General features: G+C 51.5%; 2 protein-coding genes across 5 annotated transcripts in view; both read right to left on the reverse strand.

Annotated features, from left to right (window-relative positions):
- Positions 1-357: 357 nt before the first annotated feature.
- Positions 358-1,786, reverse strand: NDUFA13 (NADH:ubiquinone oxidoreductase subunit A13). Its single transcript, XM_074808522.1, has 5 exons — positions 1,637-1,786; positions 1,424-1,502; positions 1,073-1,144; positions 894-963; positions 358-580 (listed from the first exon to the last, which is right to left on the reverse strand). Exons 1-5 carry the CDS (start codon positions 1,728-1,730, stop codon positions 461-463), a joined length of 435 nt encoding a protein of 144 aa, XP_074664623.1. The 5' UTR covers positions 1,731-1,786; the 3' UTR covers positions 358-460.
- A 7,026-nt stretch (positions 1,787-8,812) lies between these two features.
- The window catches only part of GATAD2A (GATA zinc finger domain containing 2A), a 66,622-nt gene continuing 57,599 nt past the window's right edge, over positions 8,813-17,835 (reverse strand). For 3 of the 4 annotated variants that reach the window (XM_074809134.1, XM_074809138.1, XM_074809135.1), the window contains 6 exons: positions 17,581-17,712; positions 16,308-16,475; positions 15,192-15,471; positions 14,366-14,655; positions 13,321-13,507; positions 8,813-12,423 (listed from right to left, as the gene is read on the reverse strand). In XM_074809134.1, the coding sequence (XP_074665235.1) occupies positions 12,293-12,423; positions 13,321-13,507; positions 14,366-14,655; positions 15,192-15,471; positions 16,308-16,475; positions 17,581-17,712 (1,188 nt within the window). In that variant the 3' untranslated portion in view covers positions 8,813-12,292. The remainder of the gene's footprint in view (positions 12,424-13,320; positions 13,508-14,365; positions 14,656-15,191; positions 15,472-16,307; positions 16,476-17,580; positions 17,713-17,835) is intronic. The other variant, XM_074809136.1, reaches the window with a different exon arrangement.

Below are 17,835 nucleotides of genomic sequence, written 5' to 3' on the forward strand. Positions count from 1 at the left end.
CAGGGAGGGGGGAGCTCAGAGCCCACACGGCCACCCCCCACCCCCCGCCCCCCACCAGACCCTGACCGGGACACGGAGGGACACGGGGATGGGAGTGGGGGGTTCCCAGCCCCCCTGGGGTGCTTTTGGCAGCCGGGGCAGGGCTCTGCAGCGAGCGGCTGCTGCTCAGGACCCATCCCACGCCCCCCCCCCCCCATCCAGGGCTGCAGGAGCGAGAACCGGGACCCCCGGCCACGCAGGAACAGGGAAGAGCAGCAAACGCCCCCGGAGCAGCCGAGTTTTCCCGCTGCGGGACGCGGAGCCGTACGGAACCACGCAGGACACCGCATCCGACACGGAGCCACGCACGACAGCGCGTCTGAATCCCAGATCTGGGGGGGGTTTAATATCAGACATGGAACAGGCGGCCCCTGGCAGCCGCTGCCACCGCGCCGGGGGCCGCCGGCAGCCCGTGCCGGGCTCACACGTAGTACTGCAGCCCGAACTTCTCGTTGTCCATCTCGCTGGGGGGGCGCAGGTAATAAAGCTCGTCCACTGTCGGGGGGACCCAGCGGTCGGTGTGGAACCGGGATTCGCCAACCTGGGAGTGGGGGGGGGACACAGCGCTGGGCGGAGAGGGCGGGGGGGGCGCAGGCAGCCACTGCGCTGCCATTGGTGTCCCCCCGGTCCCAGCTCTGAGCCCCGAAGTGGGGGGACAAGCGTTACCCCTGAGCGCAGCCCCCCACCCTGCACTGCCGCTTCCTGGGGGGCTTCTTCCGACAATTTGAGCTTTCCCAGAGACACGGCGCGGGCCCAAACCCACCGGGACGGCCGGTTCCTGCCGCCGGCTGCACCCGGGATCACCGAGGGGCAGCCTCCGGGCATAGCCCGCCCCCCTCCAAGGAGACACAAACCTTCCAACCAGGGACATCCTTCATGATTTTGGCTTCTTCATCCAGGTTCTGCCGCAGCAGGCGGAGGGTCCTGCGAGAGAGGGGAGGGCTGAGCCCGGAGCGCGGGGACGTGACGCCCGCTGGGGTGCCAAGTGTCCCCCCTTTCTCCGCGCCCCCCCACGTCCCCCCCTCCCTGGTACCTGCGGTCAGACTCCGCCTGCAGCAGCGGCATCAGGGCGATCCGCGCCTCCAGGTCCTCGATGAGCAGCCGCCTGGGGATGGGGACGGGGGGTCAGAGCTCGGCGCGGGGGGGACCCGGGCTGGAGGGGAGCAGTGGGGGGGGCGGGAGGATGCGGGGAAAGCAAATCCCGGGCAGGGAAGTGCAGGGGGGGGTGAGGGGGGGAGAACGAGGTGCCAGAACCGGGGAGTCCCCGGGCAGGGGACGCGGGATCGCGGGCGGGTGAAACGGGAGAAGCGGGGGGCGGGTGGAGCGTCGCGGGGAAGGACCGGGGGGAGCCCCGGGGTTGAGGGGGGTGGGGGAATGGCGGCACCTGCGCTCCCGGTTCCACTTGATGAGGGTGTAGTAGCCCAGCAAGAGGCTGCCGATGCCGAGCGCGAAGAGGCTGTAACCTGCGGGGGGGGGAGAAGCGGGTGAGGGGCCGGCACCGGGGCACCGGGGGGGCCGAGCCGAGGCGAACCGGGCCGAGCCTCCCCCGCGGAGCCTCCCGGGCCCGCCCCGGCCCCGCTCCCCGGCCGCCGCCCACCTGAGAGGCCGCGGCGCGGGAGGTGCCGTTTGTAGTCGATGGGGCCGTACCCGCCCGGCGGGGCCATGTCCTGCTTCACCTTCGGTGCCGCCATCCCGGCGGCCCCGTGACGTCACTTCCGCCGCTCTCACAGGAAACGCTCCGTGAGGGGAACCACGTGACAGCGGCGGCCGCGCCTTAAACGGGCAACGCAAGCGGTGGGTAGCGGTGGGTCCCCCCCCGCCGGGACACCCGCTGCGCTCCGGGCACGGATCCTGCAGCCGGGGGGGGCTCAGCCCGGCCTCGGGGCACCCCCCAGGGGACACCAGGCTGAGCTGGAGCTACGGGGGGGTGGGGGATGAGGAATGGGGGTACCCACCGGCAAGCGTGCACCAAAAAGTGTGAACCCACTGGCAAGCGTGCACCAAGAGCGCAGCCACGTGCAAGCACGCAGCAGTAAGTGCGCACTAAAAAGTGTGCACCCACCAGCAAGTGTGCAGAAAAAAGTGTGAACCCACTGGCAAGCGTGCACCAAGAGTGCAGCCACGTGCAAGCACACAGCGGTAAGTGCGCACTAAAAAGTGTGCACCCACCAGCAAGCATGTACCCAAAAGTGTGCACCCACCTGCAAGCGTGCACCAAGTGTGCAGCCGTGGTTAAGTGTGCACTCACCAGCAAGCGTGCACCACGAGCGCAGCCACGGGCAAGCACGCAGCAGTAATCACGCACTAAAAAGTGTGCACCCACCAGCAAGTGTGCAGAAAAAAGTGTGAACCCACTGGCAAACGTGCAGCAAGAGCGCAGCCATGGTTAAGTGTGCACCAGCAAGCGTGCACCCACCTGTAAGCGTGCAGCCATGGGCAAGCACGCAGCGGTAAGCGTGCACCAAAAAGTGTGCACCCACCAGCAAGCGTGCACCAAGAGCGCAGCCATGGTTAAGTGTGCACTGGCAAGCGTGCACCAAAAAGTGTGAACCCCCTGGCCAGCGTGCACCAAGAGCGCAGCCATGGGCAAGCACGCAGCGGTAAGCGTGCACCAAAAAGCGTGCACCCACCAGCAAGCACGCACCAAAAAAAGTGCAAGCGCGCACCAAGAAGCGTGCTCACGCCGGAGCGTGCGCTCACCAGTGGACAGGCCGTGACCAGGCCCCCGGTGGTGTTTCCCCCCCAGCCCCTCGCACCCCAAATCCCGGCTGTGCTCTGCTCCCCCCCAGCCCGAAGCCCCCCCCGCAGCCAGCACCCACCATTTTACCTGCGTGACCCCCCCAAGCCCCGGCGTGGGGACCCCCACAGCGCCCCGCACCCCTCGGGGGGGTTTTTCCCTGTGCCCCCCCGGCGCCGTGAGCCCTCGGACGCTTCAGATCAAGGTCACTCTTGTCTTAAGCCCTAATCGGCGGCTCTAATCCCCCGGCTGCCGCGGGGACGTAATAACTTTGCAGACGGGGGGCTGGGGGGGCCGCGGGGTGCCCTGGGGAGGGGGACACGGGAAGGGCGAGCCCGGGGGTGCCCGTGGTCCTTGCGGGATGCAGCAGCAGTCGCAGGAAAGTCTCCAGCTCCTCGCCCCATCCTGAGTGACCCCGGGGGGGTTGTTAGCGCCGGCACCCCCAGAGCCAGGGTCTTCCTCTGCATCACCGACGCGCTCGGCTCCCCCGGTACCGAATTGTTTCATCACAACCGAATTTTCAGGAGAATCGAGCTGAGCTGTGGGTAAAAACCCTCGTGGGGGATGGAGCAGCCGCTCGCTGGCTCCGGGCCTCGTCCCCTGCCCCCGCGCTCGGCCGAGGTGGGAGTTGGACCCGACAGTGACCCGCGATTCTCACCGCTACCCCCGGGGAAGCGCATCTGGAGGGAAAAACACGGGCGTTATCCCCCCGTCCACGTGCCCGCCCGCTGGGTGCCCCCGGAATCGGCCGCACCTTGAGGCAAAACTACAAACCCGGGGCTCCGGCAGCTTCTTGGCCCAGTGAGAAACCAAACCCAGCGCCTCGACCTCTGCACGGGCAAACCTCATCCCGCCCCGGTGCCGCGGTTCGAGCTGCAGCTTCCCCGGGGGGTTCCCGCTCCCCAGCCACGTTCCCACGCTGGGAGCCGTTTCCCCACTCTCCGTGTGGTCCCTTCATCCCCTCCACCGGCCCCGTGTGCTCCAGGGGCGGCCCCGCTCCCCCCAGACGCTGAGGTTTTGCCTCTGAGGAGGCTCCAGAGAAGGGGCTGCACCCCCGGGGGGGCCACCCCTGCTCCCCACCACGCCTGGGCTGACGGACGCCTCCCGCTCCCTTTGCTTCCCTGGCTCTGAGGAGATACAAAGCGATCGGTGGCTCGTGATTAAGCTCGCGGAGCTAATGAGCCAGGAAAATGAAGGTGTGGAGGGGATGGGGAGGCAGTATTTTTTTTTTTTTTTTCAGTGGGGGAGGATGTAAGTGAAGCGGGAAATGACCGAGGACACGACTTGGACCGGCTCTGGGCTCTGCGGATGCTCCAGCCCCACCACACGCAGCAGGGAAAGGCTGGAGAAACCCCCCAAAGCCACATCTGGGGGACGGGGGTTTATGATTCAGGGGTGGATTAAAGATGCTGGATGAGGGGAAAGGGAAGAAATTCAGCCTCATTTCTCAGCAGACAGGGTTTTGTTTCTGGGCTTGGAGTGTTTTAACGCTTACCTGGGGATTTTTCTGCTGGCAAATTATCCTAACGAAGCCGGCGTGACTTTGGCAGAACACCTACGCGCGTTCCCCGATCCAGCCTGGCTGTGTGCGGGGAGGGAGAAGAAAAGCAGGAGAGATCAGTCAGCTCGTTTACAAACAGAAACCCCCGTCCCTTGTCCCTTCCACCTCGGAAGCCAAATTTAACTCCGACCAGGTTTGGTGGCTTTGCAGGACCCCGAAAGCCCCTGGGCTGGGGGCTCCCGGGCTGGAGTGAGGGAGCTCGGGGCCGAGGGAGGCTCCATCCACGGGGATGCACCAACAAAAAAAAGCCTTTTTGGAGAAGGGGGCTGAGTCCCGGGGGCTGCCCCCCAGCGAGGGTGGGGGTGTGGCCCCCCCGAGCTCAGGCGATGGGCGCAGTGCTGAGCGCCGGGCCTGGGGGTTGCATCAATGGGATTATTTCTGCCTCGTAGCGGGAAGGAACACGTTTGATGAGGTTTCTGTGCACCGCTTCACCCCATAAACCTCGATTTACCCTTCTCTAGGGCTGTTGACTCAAAACCTCGCAAATCCCATCAAACAGCTCCATCCGGCCACGCCGAGACGCGGGCGAAGCCGGTTTCGGAGCTTCCCCCCCCCTCCCCATCTCACAGACCTGCAATTAGCCGAGCAGGAGGCTCAGACCTGGCACTAATTTGAGCAGCAGCCTTCAAGGGGTCGGTCCTTTCGCTGCAGGACGGTGGCCACCGGGAAGAGCACCCAAGGGCTGATGTGCCCAGCGCTCTCCTGCTCTTAAGCCTGACTTAAAGGCGAGGCTTTATTACCACAAAACGGGAGCAAAGAGAAGTTTTGTTTTTCAGCAGTCGTTATTTCACAGCTTGGGTTGTCTGACAAATTTCCTTTTTAATAAATAACCTTTAACCTTAGGAGTGGAATTCCTTACTCAAATACTCATTATTAAGGCAATTATTAAGGCTTTTGCTGAGCAATAACTCCATATTCCCCTCTGAAGCGCCTGGAGGGAGAGGGCTTGGCTGGTTCCAGCAGCCGCCCACCCGCTCCCCGCCCTGAACCAAACTGGGATGGCCTAAAACACATCCACTGCCCTTTCCCCATCAAAGTCCAGAGAGGGGAGCAGGGGACTGACACGAGAAACAGCTTTTTAATACTTCATTTGTATTTAAAAGGTTTTTTACGTGTCTCTCCTGGGTTCACCTTAAACCTGGTGTGGCTGTAATGATGAGGGGCTCCCTCGTTCATCATTTAACAGCAAAGAAGGTATTTAAAGAGCCAAACTTTCCCTTCGTTGTCTTCATCACAACCTGAACTTTTTCCCCTGGCCAAGGACAGCACACGAAGGTGCCGGACACGACGGCGCAGCCCCCACCTTCTCATGCGAGGTGAGACCCCGGCGCCGGCTCGGATGAGGGGAGCGTGGAGGAGCTGATGCAATCCCACCCCGCTGTTACACGGCTGCCGCATCACGCTCCCGCTTCTGGGACCGGGCCAAGGATTTGTAAGATCAAAACGAACCTGGAAGCCTCTTTGCTCCTCAGGGGATCCCCTCGGCGGGGAGCAGAGCTGGGGGGTTCAGGGCGGGTCGAGCCATGGGGCAGCCCCAAGCGGAGGGAAGACTCTTCTGTAGCTGATGGGGAATGGGAATAAAATAGGTTGTGGACAGAATTTCAGGGTGGAGTGTAGTGGGCTTAACGCTTCAGGTGCCAGCAAGATCTAAATTAGCACAGGCAATTAGCAAAATAGAATTACCTCTGTGACTTTTGAGATGCTAACCAGGAGTACAGGACCTCTGTCCAACGTTACCTGGTTCAGCTGCCCCCCGGAACCTACCAGGTTCAGATACTGCCATCTTCTAGCACTTTAATCCACAATAGCTTGATGATTTTGGTACCAAAATAGCCCAGAGTTAATAGCTTGCACTTCAGCAGTTTTGCATAAAAAGGCTTCCTCAATAAGAGCCTCCAGCAGCACAGCAATTAAACAGCTTTGAGAAAAACGAAATAGCTTGAATTAAACTGGTTCCTGAACTTGTACAGTCAGAAATTTAGAGATTTTTCCAATTCTAGAAGGTCAGAAGCAGCTTGTAAAGGACCTGCAAAAATCACATCCCCACACCTGGTGAGGGTCAAACATTTCAACACCTGTGAAGACAGAGCAGGGTCACCCTGGGGAGCGGGGAGGGGGGCTGGGGGGTACCCGGGTCTGCCCGCCCCACGCTGCCCTGGGTGTGGGTCTGCTCGTAAAACAAGGCTTCCTCACCGTAACTGCCTCCTCCTCCTCCTCGCTGCTCTGCCCCGCAGACACTCAGCTCTTGCAGTTCCAAAACGGGTTTTTACGACGCCAAAACGAGTCCTTCCTGCTCTCACCCAGAACAAGCCGCTTTTCATCCTCCGCGATTTCAGGCGTTTCCAGCAGGAACTCGCCAGAGCACGGCCAGACCGTGACCATCACTTCTTCAAACCTTCATCTTCCCGCTAAACCGCAGGGCAGGGGCTCAGCCTGCGGCCAGGGACCACGACTGGACACGGTCCTCGGAGTGTTTCTGGCAGGATGGGGCTGGGATGCTGGGTGAGGAGCTGGGGGGTTCCGGCTTTGCCTGGTGACGAGCAGTGGGAGTCACAGACGGACGCCCAGGGCTCCATCCAGCACGTGCACGAATCCCGAGTTAAGTGTCTTGGTCTTGCCCCTGACAACACACATGCTGCGTGTGGAAACCTGAGCTGAAAATAAACCCCGTTTTTATCCCTCTCTTCAAGCCGGGCTTCGCTCTAGAGCAGGGACAGCGTCCTCCTCTCCTTTCTCCTCCCAAACCAGCGACTCCGGAGCACGGGCCGTCGGCAAAGCCGCGTTTCTGGGCCTTGCTGCTTCCCCGGCTGCTGAGCGACGCTCCAACCGCTTTGTTTTTACCCAGAATCCAGGTCAAAAATATTCTGGCAACGTTTGCAATCTACATCTTCCCTTTCTCCTCCCAGAGGGGAGCGATCCACCGGCTTCTTGAGTTATCCTGGAGTATTGAAATAAACTTATGAACGTGTTAACGTATTTCAGGAGGAACGTGGGGTTCAATTTCTAGATTTTGGAACTGCAGAGCGACCACAACGGCAGCTCCCAGCCCGCTCCGTGGTGCGAGGCAGGACGCAGGCAGCTTGTTTCATCTTTTCCGGGTCGCTTACTTGGGAGGTGAAGTTCTTACCCCAGGACACGCACGAGGGATAAAACCCAGCGGGAAACCGAGGGGCAAGTCCAGGGCGAGAAGGGCTGAAGAGGCACTTGCGTCCTGTTTCCACCTGCAGAACTCGCGTGGCCCTGTCTGATGGCACCTGTGAGGACGTTTAATCTGTTTGAGGCTTTTAATTTAAATCCATGGAATTTCACAGACTTTATCTTCTCCTTCCTTTCCTGTTCTCCCATCAACCTGTTTTTTTGGGGGAAGACCCCGCGCCCTCGTCTCCAGCAGCCTCACCGACACGAGAGCGGTGCGAAACGAGATGCGCCTCAGAACTGATCTACCTGAAATAAGAGGCAGACACGACACTTTGTCCATTTGTTTATTGTCATTCAAATACTAAAAATCCCTCACAATACAATATACAGTTATTGATTTCAGATTCTTCCGCCATTGAGACTATCAGGTTTTAGTGGGAATTTTTTTTTTTAAAGTTTTTGTTTTATTATCAAAGATTTAGAGTCACAATAAATAAGAGTGACAAAAACATACCCTGCGCTGGCGTAACGTTACTCTGTTACCCTCCTTTGTTAGATGATTATAAATTCTTTTTTTCTTCTTCGTCTTTTAAAAAAAAACACAACGCAAGTTATTTCGCTAAATGCAACGTACAGCGTAACTCTGCCTTAAGCAGACAAACACTACTGTGGTTCCTTGAGGTCTTTTTGCATTTTATATATATATATTTATATATTTATATATTTACTATTAAAAAAAAAAAAAAAAGCCTTCTGTGCCCCCTCCTTCCAAAAGGAGAAAGTGAGAAATGAGCCAAAATAGGGTTTCTGATGGGACCTGCCTAAGCCTGCTCTGCTATACTCACTTCTGCAGCCTAAGTCCCCCATTTTCCATTCCGAACTGTATTTTGGTACGTTTTCTCCCCCCCCCCCCCCCCCCGTCTCCTCCCTTAGTAAGCAAAAAAAAGTGACAACTAGGTCTGAGAATTCAGAGGTGAAGGAGTGGTTCCCTAAAGCGATGATAAAAATATCTATAGAAAAAACCCCCAACCCCGAACTCTCTCGAATTTAGGATTAGCCAAGAGTGTTCCCCACCATGACAGCTGGAATGCTGAGTACAGGAAACCCTCGAACACAAAAATCAGCAAAGTCGCCCTCTACATGAGCTGGAAACACTGTCCAAGTCGTCTGCGCTATAAAAATAAAAGGTTCAACCAGGCCACTCGTCGTGTTTCTGAGCGAAGGACTGCAAGCTCGCCAACGCTCAGAAATCAAACAGATCATAAATTAGGTCATTAAAAAAAAAAAAAAAAAAAAAATTAAAAAAAAACCACACAGCTCCCAAGTTGCAACACGGGTTTCAAATGAAAATCCGGGGTTTATTTCACAAGTTGCTAAAATCTAAGTACAATAGTCATTTTCATTATTACTGTATTATAAAATCTTGTAGTCGCAACGTCTCAAAGAAAGGTTATATGGCTTGCAAGAACCAACGCTGCTCTAACCCTCTCCCCAGGAGAGGGGGGAAGCAAGCAGCATCTGAGCAATGTCAAACCAGCTCATGCAGCAGTTTGCAGCGAAGCAGTGGAGGGTCGGGGAAACAGGACACGATGCCGGATACTCCACCTGAATGATCCCGGTCGGACTGTCGAGCAGCACGTTCAGTCTCTTGTTCTGAGGGAGCTTTAAGTAAAATGGTCTTTTTTGCAGGAGAGGCCGACGAGGTGACTTTCGGACAGTCTGCGGCAGAACTAATAGCCCTTACGGAGGCAGGAACCCCAAACATGACAGCGGCAGAAATAAACCAAAGATTTGTTCTTTAAAGCGTGTCTAACCCCCCCCCCCCTTCACAACTCCCAAAGAATTTAACCTTTAGGGCATAACACCACTAATGTGAATATTCCAGCTAACTGAGCTTTTCTCTTTGTTTGTTGGTTTTTCAGGGTTTTTTTTCTGCAAGAAGGGGAACATACAGATGGGGAGGAGGAGATTTGGAAAGACTGTAACAAGTGTTTGAACAACTATCTAAACCTAGCATGGTGCCTTAACTAGCCCAGTTCAACACTACTCAACTGAATATGCAGTTTTGACTACAAAGGAAGAAGCAATTCTTCTGGCATTTAACCCATGTATACAACTTAAGTCGCTTCCTGGTGCATTTATCTAAAACTCTGCAGAAACACATATGCAATAAATATATCCTCTAACTTACGTGCAACACTCCAAGAACCACAGATTAAAAACGATGTCAAAACTGGTTTGAATCCCAACAGCCTAATATCCGTGTGGTGTTTTCTGTTCACTTACCAAGCCTTCACACCAATCCTGCCCCAACACATAAGATGGTATTTGTGGGGTTTTATTCTACGTTAAATGAAAACAGACTGGGGTCGCGCATTGCTGAGGGAGCAACGGTTCTAAGACAGGATTGTGCAGACTCACTTTTTAGTTCCGAATCTTAAAATAAGTCTTCTCAATTATTTTAAGGCTTAAGTCTCCCCCATCCATTGTGCTGAAATGAGAATTTACAAGCTGCTGCACTGAACCGGCGGTATCCAAAAAGGTTTTGACATAGCTTTTAGAACAGGCAAGTTTAACACTTCTGCCCCTCTTTCCATTCCTTTTTTTTTTTTTTTTCCAGCATCAGCTGAAGCTAAAGCTACCCCCAACACTGGAAGGAAATTGTGAAGTAGCCCAGCCTTCCCAAAAAGGCATTTGAATTTTAGTTTGAGAAGTTTTGCTTGTTCTTTTTAAACAAATGCACTCTTCCCAGGAGATTTAACAGTGCTAGACATTTGCATCAACGATGAGATAATGCAGGCAATTTGTCAGAAGAGAGAAAAAAAACCCCAAAAAAACTCCACACAGGTAAGGAGCTGAAACTTTTTCTTAATATTTCAAGGTGCAAAAATAAAATGCACTCAATTTCTCTCTCCACATCTCCCAATCCAAAATATCTTGGAATGAAAAGAAAAATTAAAAACTCAAACCAATTAATCTCATTCCCATTTAGCTCTTAATATACATTTGTAAAACAAACAAAAAACAAAGTCAAATTGAAATTCTAGGGCTTTATACAGCAACAAATACCATTTTGCAAAACTAGGTTTTCTAGACTACTGAACAGTTTTCAAAGTATCTAAATACTGATATTCACACAACAGAAGAGGGGCTAAAATGAACGAGTTTTCTTTTTCACTATGCAATAGTTAGATCTGAAGGGGGACAACCCTATACAGTTATTGGTTTAAAGTTAGATCTAACAGCAACTACTAAGAAAATAGAGTCAGCATAGACTGAATAGTAACCCCTCCCCCCTTTTCTTTTATATATAGATATATAGATATATATATATAATTTTGCAAATAATTCTTATCAGCACTACTTCTAGTACTGATATGCAACATAAGTAGTAAGGCATGTATTTCTGCCACTTGAATTCAACTTTAATTTGGGAGAAGCACAGGGAAGGAGGAGGGAAGATGACAAGAAGGAGAAAAAAAAAAACACAAACCCAAACAAACCTGGACCTGATGGATTTGGGTTTAACCTGTGGAATCCCCAAAATATATTAAAACCACGTAGAAACCTGTCCTTAAAGCAGGGTTACCTAAAGCTCTATCAAAAATGAAATACTGAAGTGATGGACAGAGGAGCATGCTTGGTACGCCTGGAAGAACGGAGCTCTAGAGGGATCAAAGTAGGCAGTCCTGCCCCCAGCGTGCCCAACACGCGCTGGCACGGCCACCGGGCCACCGCAGCAGGGCCAGCAGTGGCCACTCCTCGGCGGGTATCGGCAGAGGAAGGAGCCTGCGACCTGACGGCAGCCCCCGGCTCCTCTGCGCCCTCCACTCGCCCTTTCTGATTGCGTGCAGCTTCTGGAATTCCTTTTTTTTTTTTTTTTTTTTAAATTTTTTTCTTTTTTTTTTTTTTTTTTTTGAGTAAAATTGCTCAAAACAACAACAACAAAAAAAACCCTCCAAAAAGAAAATAATCAAAAACAGTTTCACTTTTAAGTCTCTGGGAACATATGAAAGGCCCAACTGCTCTTCGCTGAATTAGAAAGACTGAACAACGGTGTTTGTCTATTCAGTAAATTAGATTTTTAGACTACCAACAGTTCAAAGTCTATTCAAAACAGAATCCAACAAAAGTGAGAGACTCCTGCACTGGTTCCCACCTACCAGACAAGTTTTGGTGGCAGCCAGTCCCTTAGAAAAAGAAAAAAAAAAACAAAACAAAACATACTCAACCGGAATTTGAGTTTGTACTTATTTATCATTAGCTCATCACCAGAAGATTTTGAAACATCATAACCTGTAGACTGCCTTCCTGGCTGGAGGAGGGGCAGGGAAGAAAAGCAAACATGAACTCGGCTCACTAAATGCATCTGCAAGATTGGGTTGAAATTCCTCTCTCCTTGAGCTGACATCCATGCTCGATGGCCAACGAACACCATGTTCCTGGTGAAGGGGTAGTTACTAAGAAAGAAACTGAAGGCAGAGAGTCGTTTAGTCCTCCTTTTGTGCTGGTGACAAAAAAATCCAAACTAAATACATAAAGCCAAAAAAGAAAGAGAATTCTTCCCCTTCCCTGACAGCCTTCATCATCAGTCAATCATCAGAATCTGAGAACCAAATGAGCTTAAGTCTTTCCCACCCACGTGGTGTCATTTTCTCATAGCAGGGACAGCAGCACTCGATGGGATGAGGAGTGGTCTTCTTGCATCCTATAAAGCCTGGGGCATATCCAGCTGGGATTAAAGCAGATTCCACTGTAATGTGGTATAAAAAGGATGGCAGAAACAGGAAAGTCTTCCTCTTGGGCATTCCTCTGCACTATTTCCACGTGGCGGACTGTGGGATGGACCGTGGGGGAATCATATCCAGGAGATATTCACGCTGGCGGTCTACTGCTGAAGACGACTTGTGCACAGCTAAACTAGGATTAACAAAAGGCAAAGCCCCACCTGACGAGATATAAAAGAGAAGAGAGAACAAGTGTCACCGTATGATACAAACACGAGGCACAAGAGTGGCAAAACCACATTTCATCCACGTGAAAACGGATCAGCTGAGCACGGGACACTGCTGGCCACGAAGCTCAGACACCTTCAGAAGCTTCCAAAAATCATCCGAACAAACAGGAGCAAGATTTTGTATCAGAGATGAAGATCTGAGCAGGCTAGAGCTCTCTGCAATGAAATTATGTTTTAAATGATAGGAATTAAAAAAAAAAAAAAAAATCAGAAGAAATCCATTCAACACTGGGCAAGAAAGCAGATGACAAAAGAGCTAGTTGCTACAGTGTTTCCTTCCTGGAGATCCTAATTATCATTTAAGAAAACAAATTACTCAAGTCAGATTCTTATATATATATATATAAAAAAAAAGATTAGATTAGAATTTATAATTTCCACTTGTTCAAAGCAACAGCTTTAGTTATTTCACACCCTGAGGAACGCTGGGAGCGTGCGCTGTAGCCTCACCGAGAGCAAACCCATCTATTTACCGTGTGTTGCTTTCAGCAAAGAGAAAGCACCAGTCAAAATTAAACCCCCAGAAACAAACGACAAACTCTGTGCATACGGACTCAGCGACGAAGAGTCTGACGTTCCATCTATTTGGTCTGCTTATAAATGTGCAAAGCGGTAGTTTTTATTTGGCAGCACCACCTGATTGCCCCTTTGGACGAGCATCAATCACACCAAAAGTGCCAACGACAAGACTAAGAGCAAAGCCTCGGTATCACCGGGCTTTCATGCAGGAAGTGCCAAAGAGAAAGCATCCTTACCCAAAGAACTAGGATTGTTGGACAGAGTGCAGCTACTAAGTACAAATAAAAGAAACTTTAGAGAAAAATCTACCTGTATTGATGGGAGTCTTCTTCCAGGCGGCAGCGCTGCCCTTGCTGACAGGTCTCTCAGCATGCTTACCTGGCCTACTCCCAAGTGCTGCTGCAGACGATGCATTCTGCAACTTGGGTGACTGGCTAAATGCATGCAACACTCCTCGCGGAGCTCCAGGAGGACCTCGAGACATCTGGCTAGAAGTCTGGCAAGAGAGCAAACGGGAAGACAGGCCTATATAGCAGTTTTCTGTCTCTCAAGTACAAGAGCCCTGATGGATCTTTACTGCCCCTCTGGCCTTTCTCAGCTTCTTCTGCCAAGTCTGGAATGTGTTACTGTAGTTTTAGGGCTGAAAACTTTCCAGGCCATCTCTACAACAAAGTAGGAATCAGCTTTCTGCTTCTGAGAGCACCTTAAGGATGAGGAATCATAATCAACTGCAAAGCAGCAAAAAATGTGCAGCGTAAGCATCTCCCTATGCAGGCAACGCTACGTCCCTGTCCTAAATAACCAGTACCTTGAGTATCTCAACTCCAAGCAGCACTTAAGCAGCTTCTCTCTTCCTCCAACTGAACGGTGGTTTTACAAGGTGCGAGACCCAGTCGCCACCATGAATGGCTGCTGCCGTCACCTTAAAACTTCACAAGCAACATTACGTGCTCCTGGCTCAAGCCAATTTATTCTATTTTTCTATTTTAGGTCAATTTACTCTTGTGTCTTTGGTGCTGGAGCACTTGGTGCATCCTAGAAAAATTCAGGAACAGACTTTGCAGGATACGAATTCAACACCTTGGATAATTCCAGTGACTCTACACAAAAACCACCACTCTTCCGTTCTTCAGGTACCGAGAGAACATAATTCAAGTCTCAGGTCCCCCCATGACAAAACGCACTTTCCCCAGCCTGGTTTTAAGCTCACACTCCCCACACACACACCGGGGAGCTGCAATAAAGCAAGCTCACGCAGCAGTTCTGTGCCTGCGCAGCGAACACCCGTGCTTGGAGCCGCGGGACCCCGGCCCCGTCAGCACCAAGACCTGGCTCCTGGCAGCCGGGGCCTCACCTGCTTGAGCGAGTGGTGCTGCACGATGGGGTCTGCCTTGGTCTGGACAGGAGATGCCGTCTGCTGCAGTATCCTCTGCTCGATCTCCTGCTCCTGCTGCAGTGCTTTGACGAAGGCAGCCTTCAGCCGGTTAGTGTGCTCAGCTTTCAAGGCCTTTTTCTGATTCGATGTCATGCAGGTTTCACACATAATGGTTCCGTTCTTCTCCTCCCTCCAACGGCAGGTGAAGTCAGTCTTACACTGAGCACACATATAGGGCTCGCGAGATGATACAGCAACCGAAACTTTACCTGGAGAACACAACCAGCTTAGCTCAGCTCCAGCTGCAGCTTCTAGGAAGGAGTAATACCCAAAAACCCTCAAGAATATTCCAGCATAAAAAAACCCCAACACACAAAGCAAACCCTCCACCTGTAACTCTCTCCAGTCTGAAGCCTTTTGCATTACTAAATCTACTTCTGTGAGTGAGCGCGCAGGTATCCTGCGGATCCTTCTTTAGATACTGGTTTGAGAATTTAGGGGTGATGGACAAACACGTGGCTGACAGGAAGCGAACAGATCTGGGGAGTACCTAGAGAAATCTTTACAATCAGTGTCTAGCCTATGAGAAATGATAACTTTTTTTAAAAATTTTTTTTTAGACCTTTTTTACAATTTTAAATAAAACAGTTTGAAAATTATTAAAAGAAGTAAAGCCTAGATTTGACAGAGTATAGCAATTTAATCATGTGATGCCCGAAACCTATCGCTGACTGCTAGTGAGGTGAAGCCCAGATGGGAAGGATTCTCTCCTCGCCTTTGAGGAACATTTGTAACGCCATCTCACCTTGAGTTTCCAGCAAATTCTGCACAACTTCTTCCAACCCGACTAAGTAAATAAATTCGTTATTAGCTGCACTTGGCAGGAAGTTCATCTCTGGCGCGGGCGGCTTGGGAGGAGGGATCTCCAAGAGCGTCTTCTCCAGCTGCTTCCGCAAGGCGAGCTTGGCGGCAGCTTGCCGGCTGGCCGGCGAGTCGTTGGAGTTGACGATGGAAGCGGCGCTGGTCGTCGTGGCGTTAGCCTGAGCCGACGTCACGGTTGTACCTTTGATTGAAGTTGGTGAAGCCTGGGAGGAAACAGGACCCAGCTCAGCGACAAACGCTGCTGAGACACGCGCTGCTCTCCGCCGAGGGACGGGAGGGAGGGAAGCAGCGCGGGCCAAGCCCCTGCCTCTGAACCTTAATTGTTGTGACCGAACAGATCACAATACGTACGGTTACTGTGACATCGTACCTCCTGTTACAAATACGACCTGTCATCTAACACACTCGTTCTTTTTCTGAAGAACTGCACTTTTCTTTACTGATCGTTTTTATAAGGCAGTTTTAGAAATTCTAAAGAAAAAACCCAAAAAGGCCTCCTCTTCCTTATGATTTTGTCAAAGCACTGACTTTAAATAGTTTCCTTTATCTACAGCACTTGTAAGGCAGTATCAGTGTTAGACTGCTGTCAGCTGCTGCTTCGGCGTCTCTCGGTGTTTCAAACAGGAGCACTGTTTCCTAGAACACTCATTTACACTTCTTAAGGAAGAGAGGGAAAAAAAAAAAGATATCCTAATGGGCAGCTTCCTATTGAAATACCAAATGTGAAATGAGGCACAACGTTCAGTTCACTGAAATATAGATTTCTTTCACAGAACTGTCTAGGTTGGAAAAGACCTTGAAGATCATCTAGTCCAATATTCTGTAATGTTTTTCTTCATTCCTACATACAGGGGGTGAACGTGAACAGAGAAGAGACCACATGGGAAGAACAAGGAGCAGTAACAGGCAACACCACGTTGGTTAGATGACAGCAGGCCACGCCAATTAGATACAGGAACCGGACAATCGGTAATTAAAACCATTTATCCGTTCCTGCGAGGTGAATGTTATGTTTGGCACATTATTTTACGGAACTCACCTGCGGGATGTTGACGAGCAGGCTGGTGTTGGGGACGTTGGCGACGCGGATCAGACCCTGCTGGATAATTCGCTGCCCCTGAATCTGCACGCTGGGGACCGACGCCCGCGGCGCCAGCAGCAGCGGAGGCGGCCCCGTGCTGGAGTGCTGTCGGATGTTGTGGATTTGCTGGGAAGACACAGAAATGGGCTGATGCAATGGTGCCATGAGTGATGGGGAGGATTAAGAGAGCGGGAGGTAAGTGGTGGGAGTCAAATGGGATGACACGAGACAGTGGAGATGAGGCAAGGCAGGAACGCAAAGAAAGCGTGATAGTTAACACCCGTGTCAAAATGTGATGTTTTTCCCTTTCCCTCTGTCAAAATGAAACAAGTAGAACGCAACGTGAAGAGAGATGCTCCCATGTGAGGCCATCACGTTATGGCCAAAACAGCTGTGCCAAAAACCTAAGTGTCCAAGTCCAATTTCTTTCTAAATGTATAGTTGTCATTTTAAAGGCGTTAGGAAAGCTGCTTCTCAGAATGAGTTCTTCTCCATAATCGGAAGAGAAAGAAAATGAAATACCAATTCTCTACCTTGCTCCTTAATGCTGGCTGTGCAACAGATAAAAGCAGACCTTGCACTGCAAAATAAATCCTCATTTAACAAGGAAATATTTTTTTCCTGGTATCCCATGGAAATCATCATTTTAGAAGACCGTATCGAATTGAACACTGCTCTCCTACTCCTTTAGTGACATCACTGTTCTCTGTTATAGGTGATAAAGACCCTGCACTTTCACACTTCCAGTCAACTATCTCATTTCAGCAGCTCTTATTCAATCACAAGACAGACACAATGAGGAAAAAAACCCGAGTTTCAGCATCTGAAAAGGTGAAATTGATATGACAGAAAGAATAATGAGGGGAAAAAAAAATGGAAGAACGAGGGATTGTGTTTCATTTCCTCTGCTGCCGCTCTCCTAAAAAGCGGGTGAAGTTGGAGGCCTGTAAATTAACTTTCATAATAAAGGGAAACAAACCGCTTTGGTGCAGGTAAGGGAGGCAGCATCCTGCATTGCCCCAGGATTTGCTCACGCCTCACTGCAAGCGTTATGGGACAGCACAACACGCAAAACTGGCACGATGCAGGATCTTTCAGCAGCAATACACCGAGACATATTAAGAAATTCCAGCAGGAACTTCACAGGTTCCCTCCAGACAAGCAGGAAGATGACTAAGGAAACCGTTAAGGTAAGGAAAAACAGAGGATTTACCCCAAGGTAAATACTTACCTGTGCTCCTCTGACAAGAGGAGGCATTACTATCTGCGTGTTTTGCTGAGTTCCTAATTTTGAAGAAGTCTGCTGCCCTCCACGGACCAAGGGAGGAGGAATAACAGTGCCCGGTATACGTGTAGAAGAGGTCTGCAAAACAGAAAATAGTTTACTCGCATTGTGTTATTGCGGTGTATTTACAGGCATGCTCTCTGCTGCGGCTCGGTGTGCCACTAAAGCAGCACCTGAGATCTTAGGCAGCAATACAGACAC

Source organism: Strix aluco, chromosome 29 (assembly GCF_031877795.1).
Source record: "Strix aluco isolate bStrAlu1 chromosome 29, bStrAlu1.hap1, whole genome shotgun sequence".
NCBI classification, from domain to species: Eukaryota; Metazoa; Chordata; class Aves; order Strigiformes; family Strigidae; genus Strix; species Strix aluco.

Coding starts and splice junctions, on each gene's coding strand:
- NDUFA13 (XM_074808522.1), bottom strand. CDS start 1,730: ATGGCGGCACCGAAGGTGAAGCAGGACATGGCCCCGCCGGGCGGGTAC. Junction 1,145..1,423: donor AAGTGGAACCGGGAGCGCAG/GTGCCGCCATTC, acceptor CCCCATCCCCAG/GCGGCTGCTCATCGAGGACC. Junction 581..893: donor AGGATGTCCCTGGTTGGAAG/GTTTGTGTCTCC, acceptor CCCCACTCCCAG/GTTGGCGAATCCCGGTTCCA.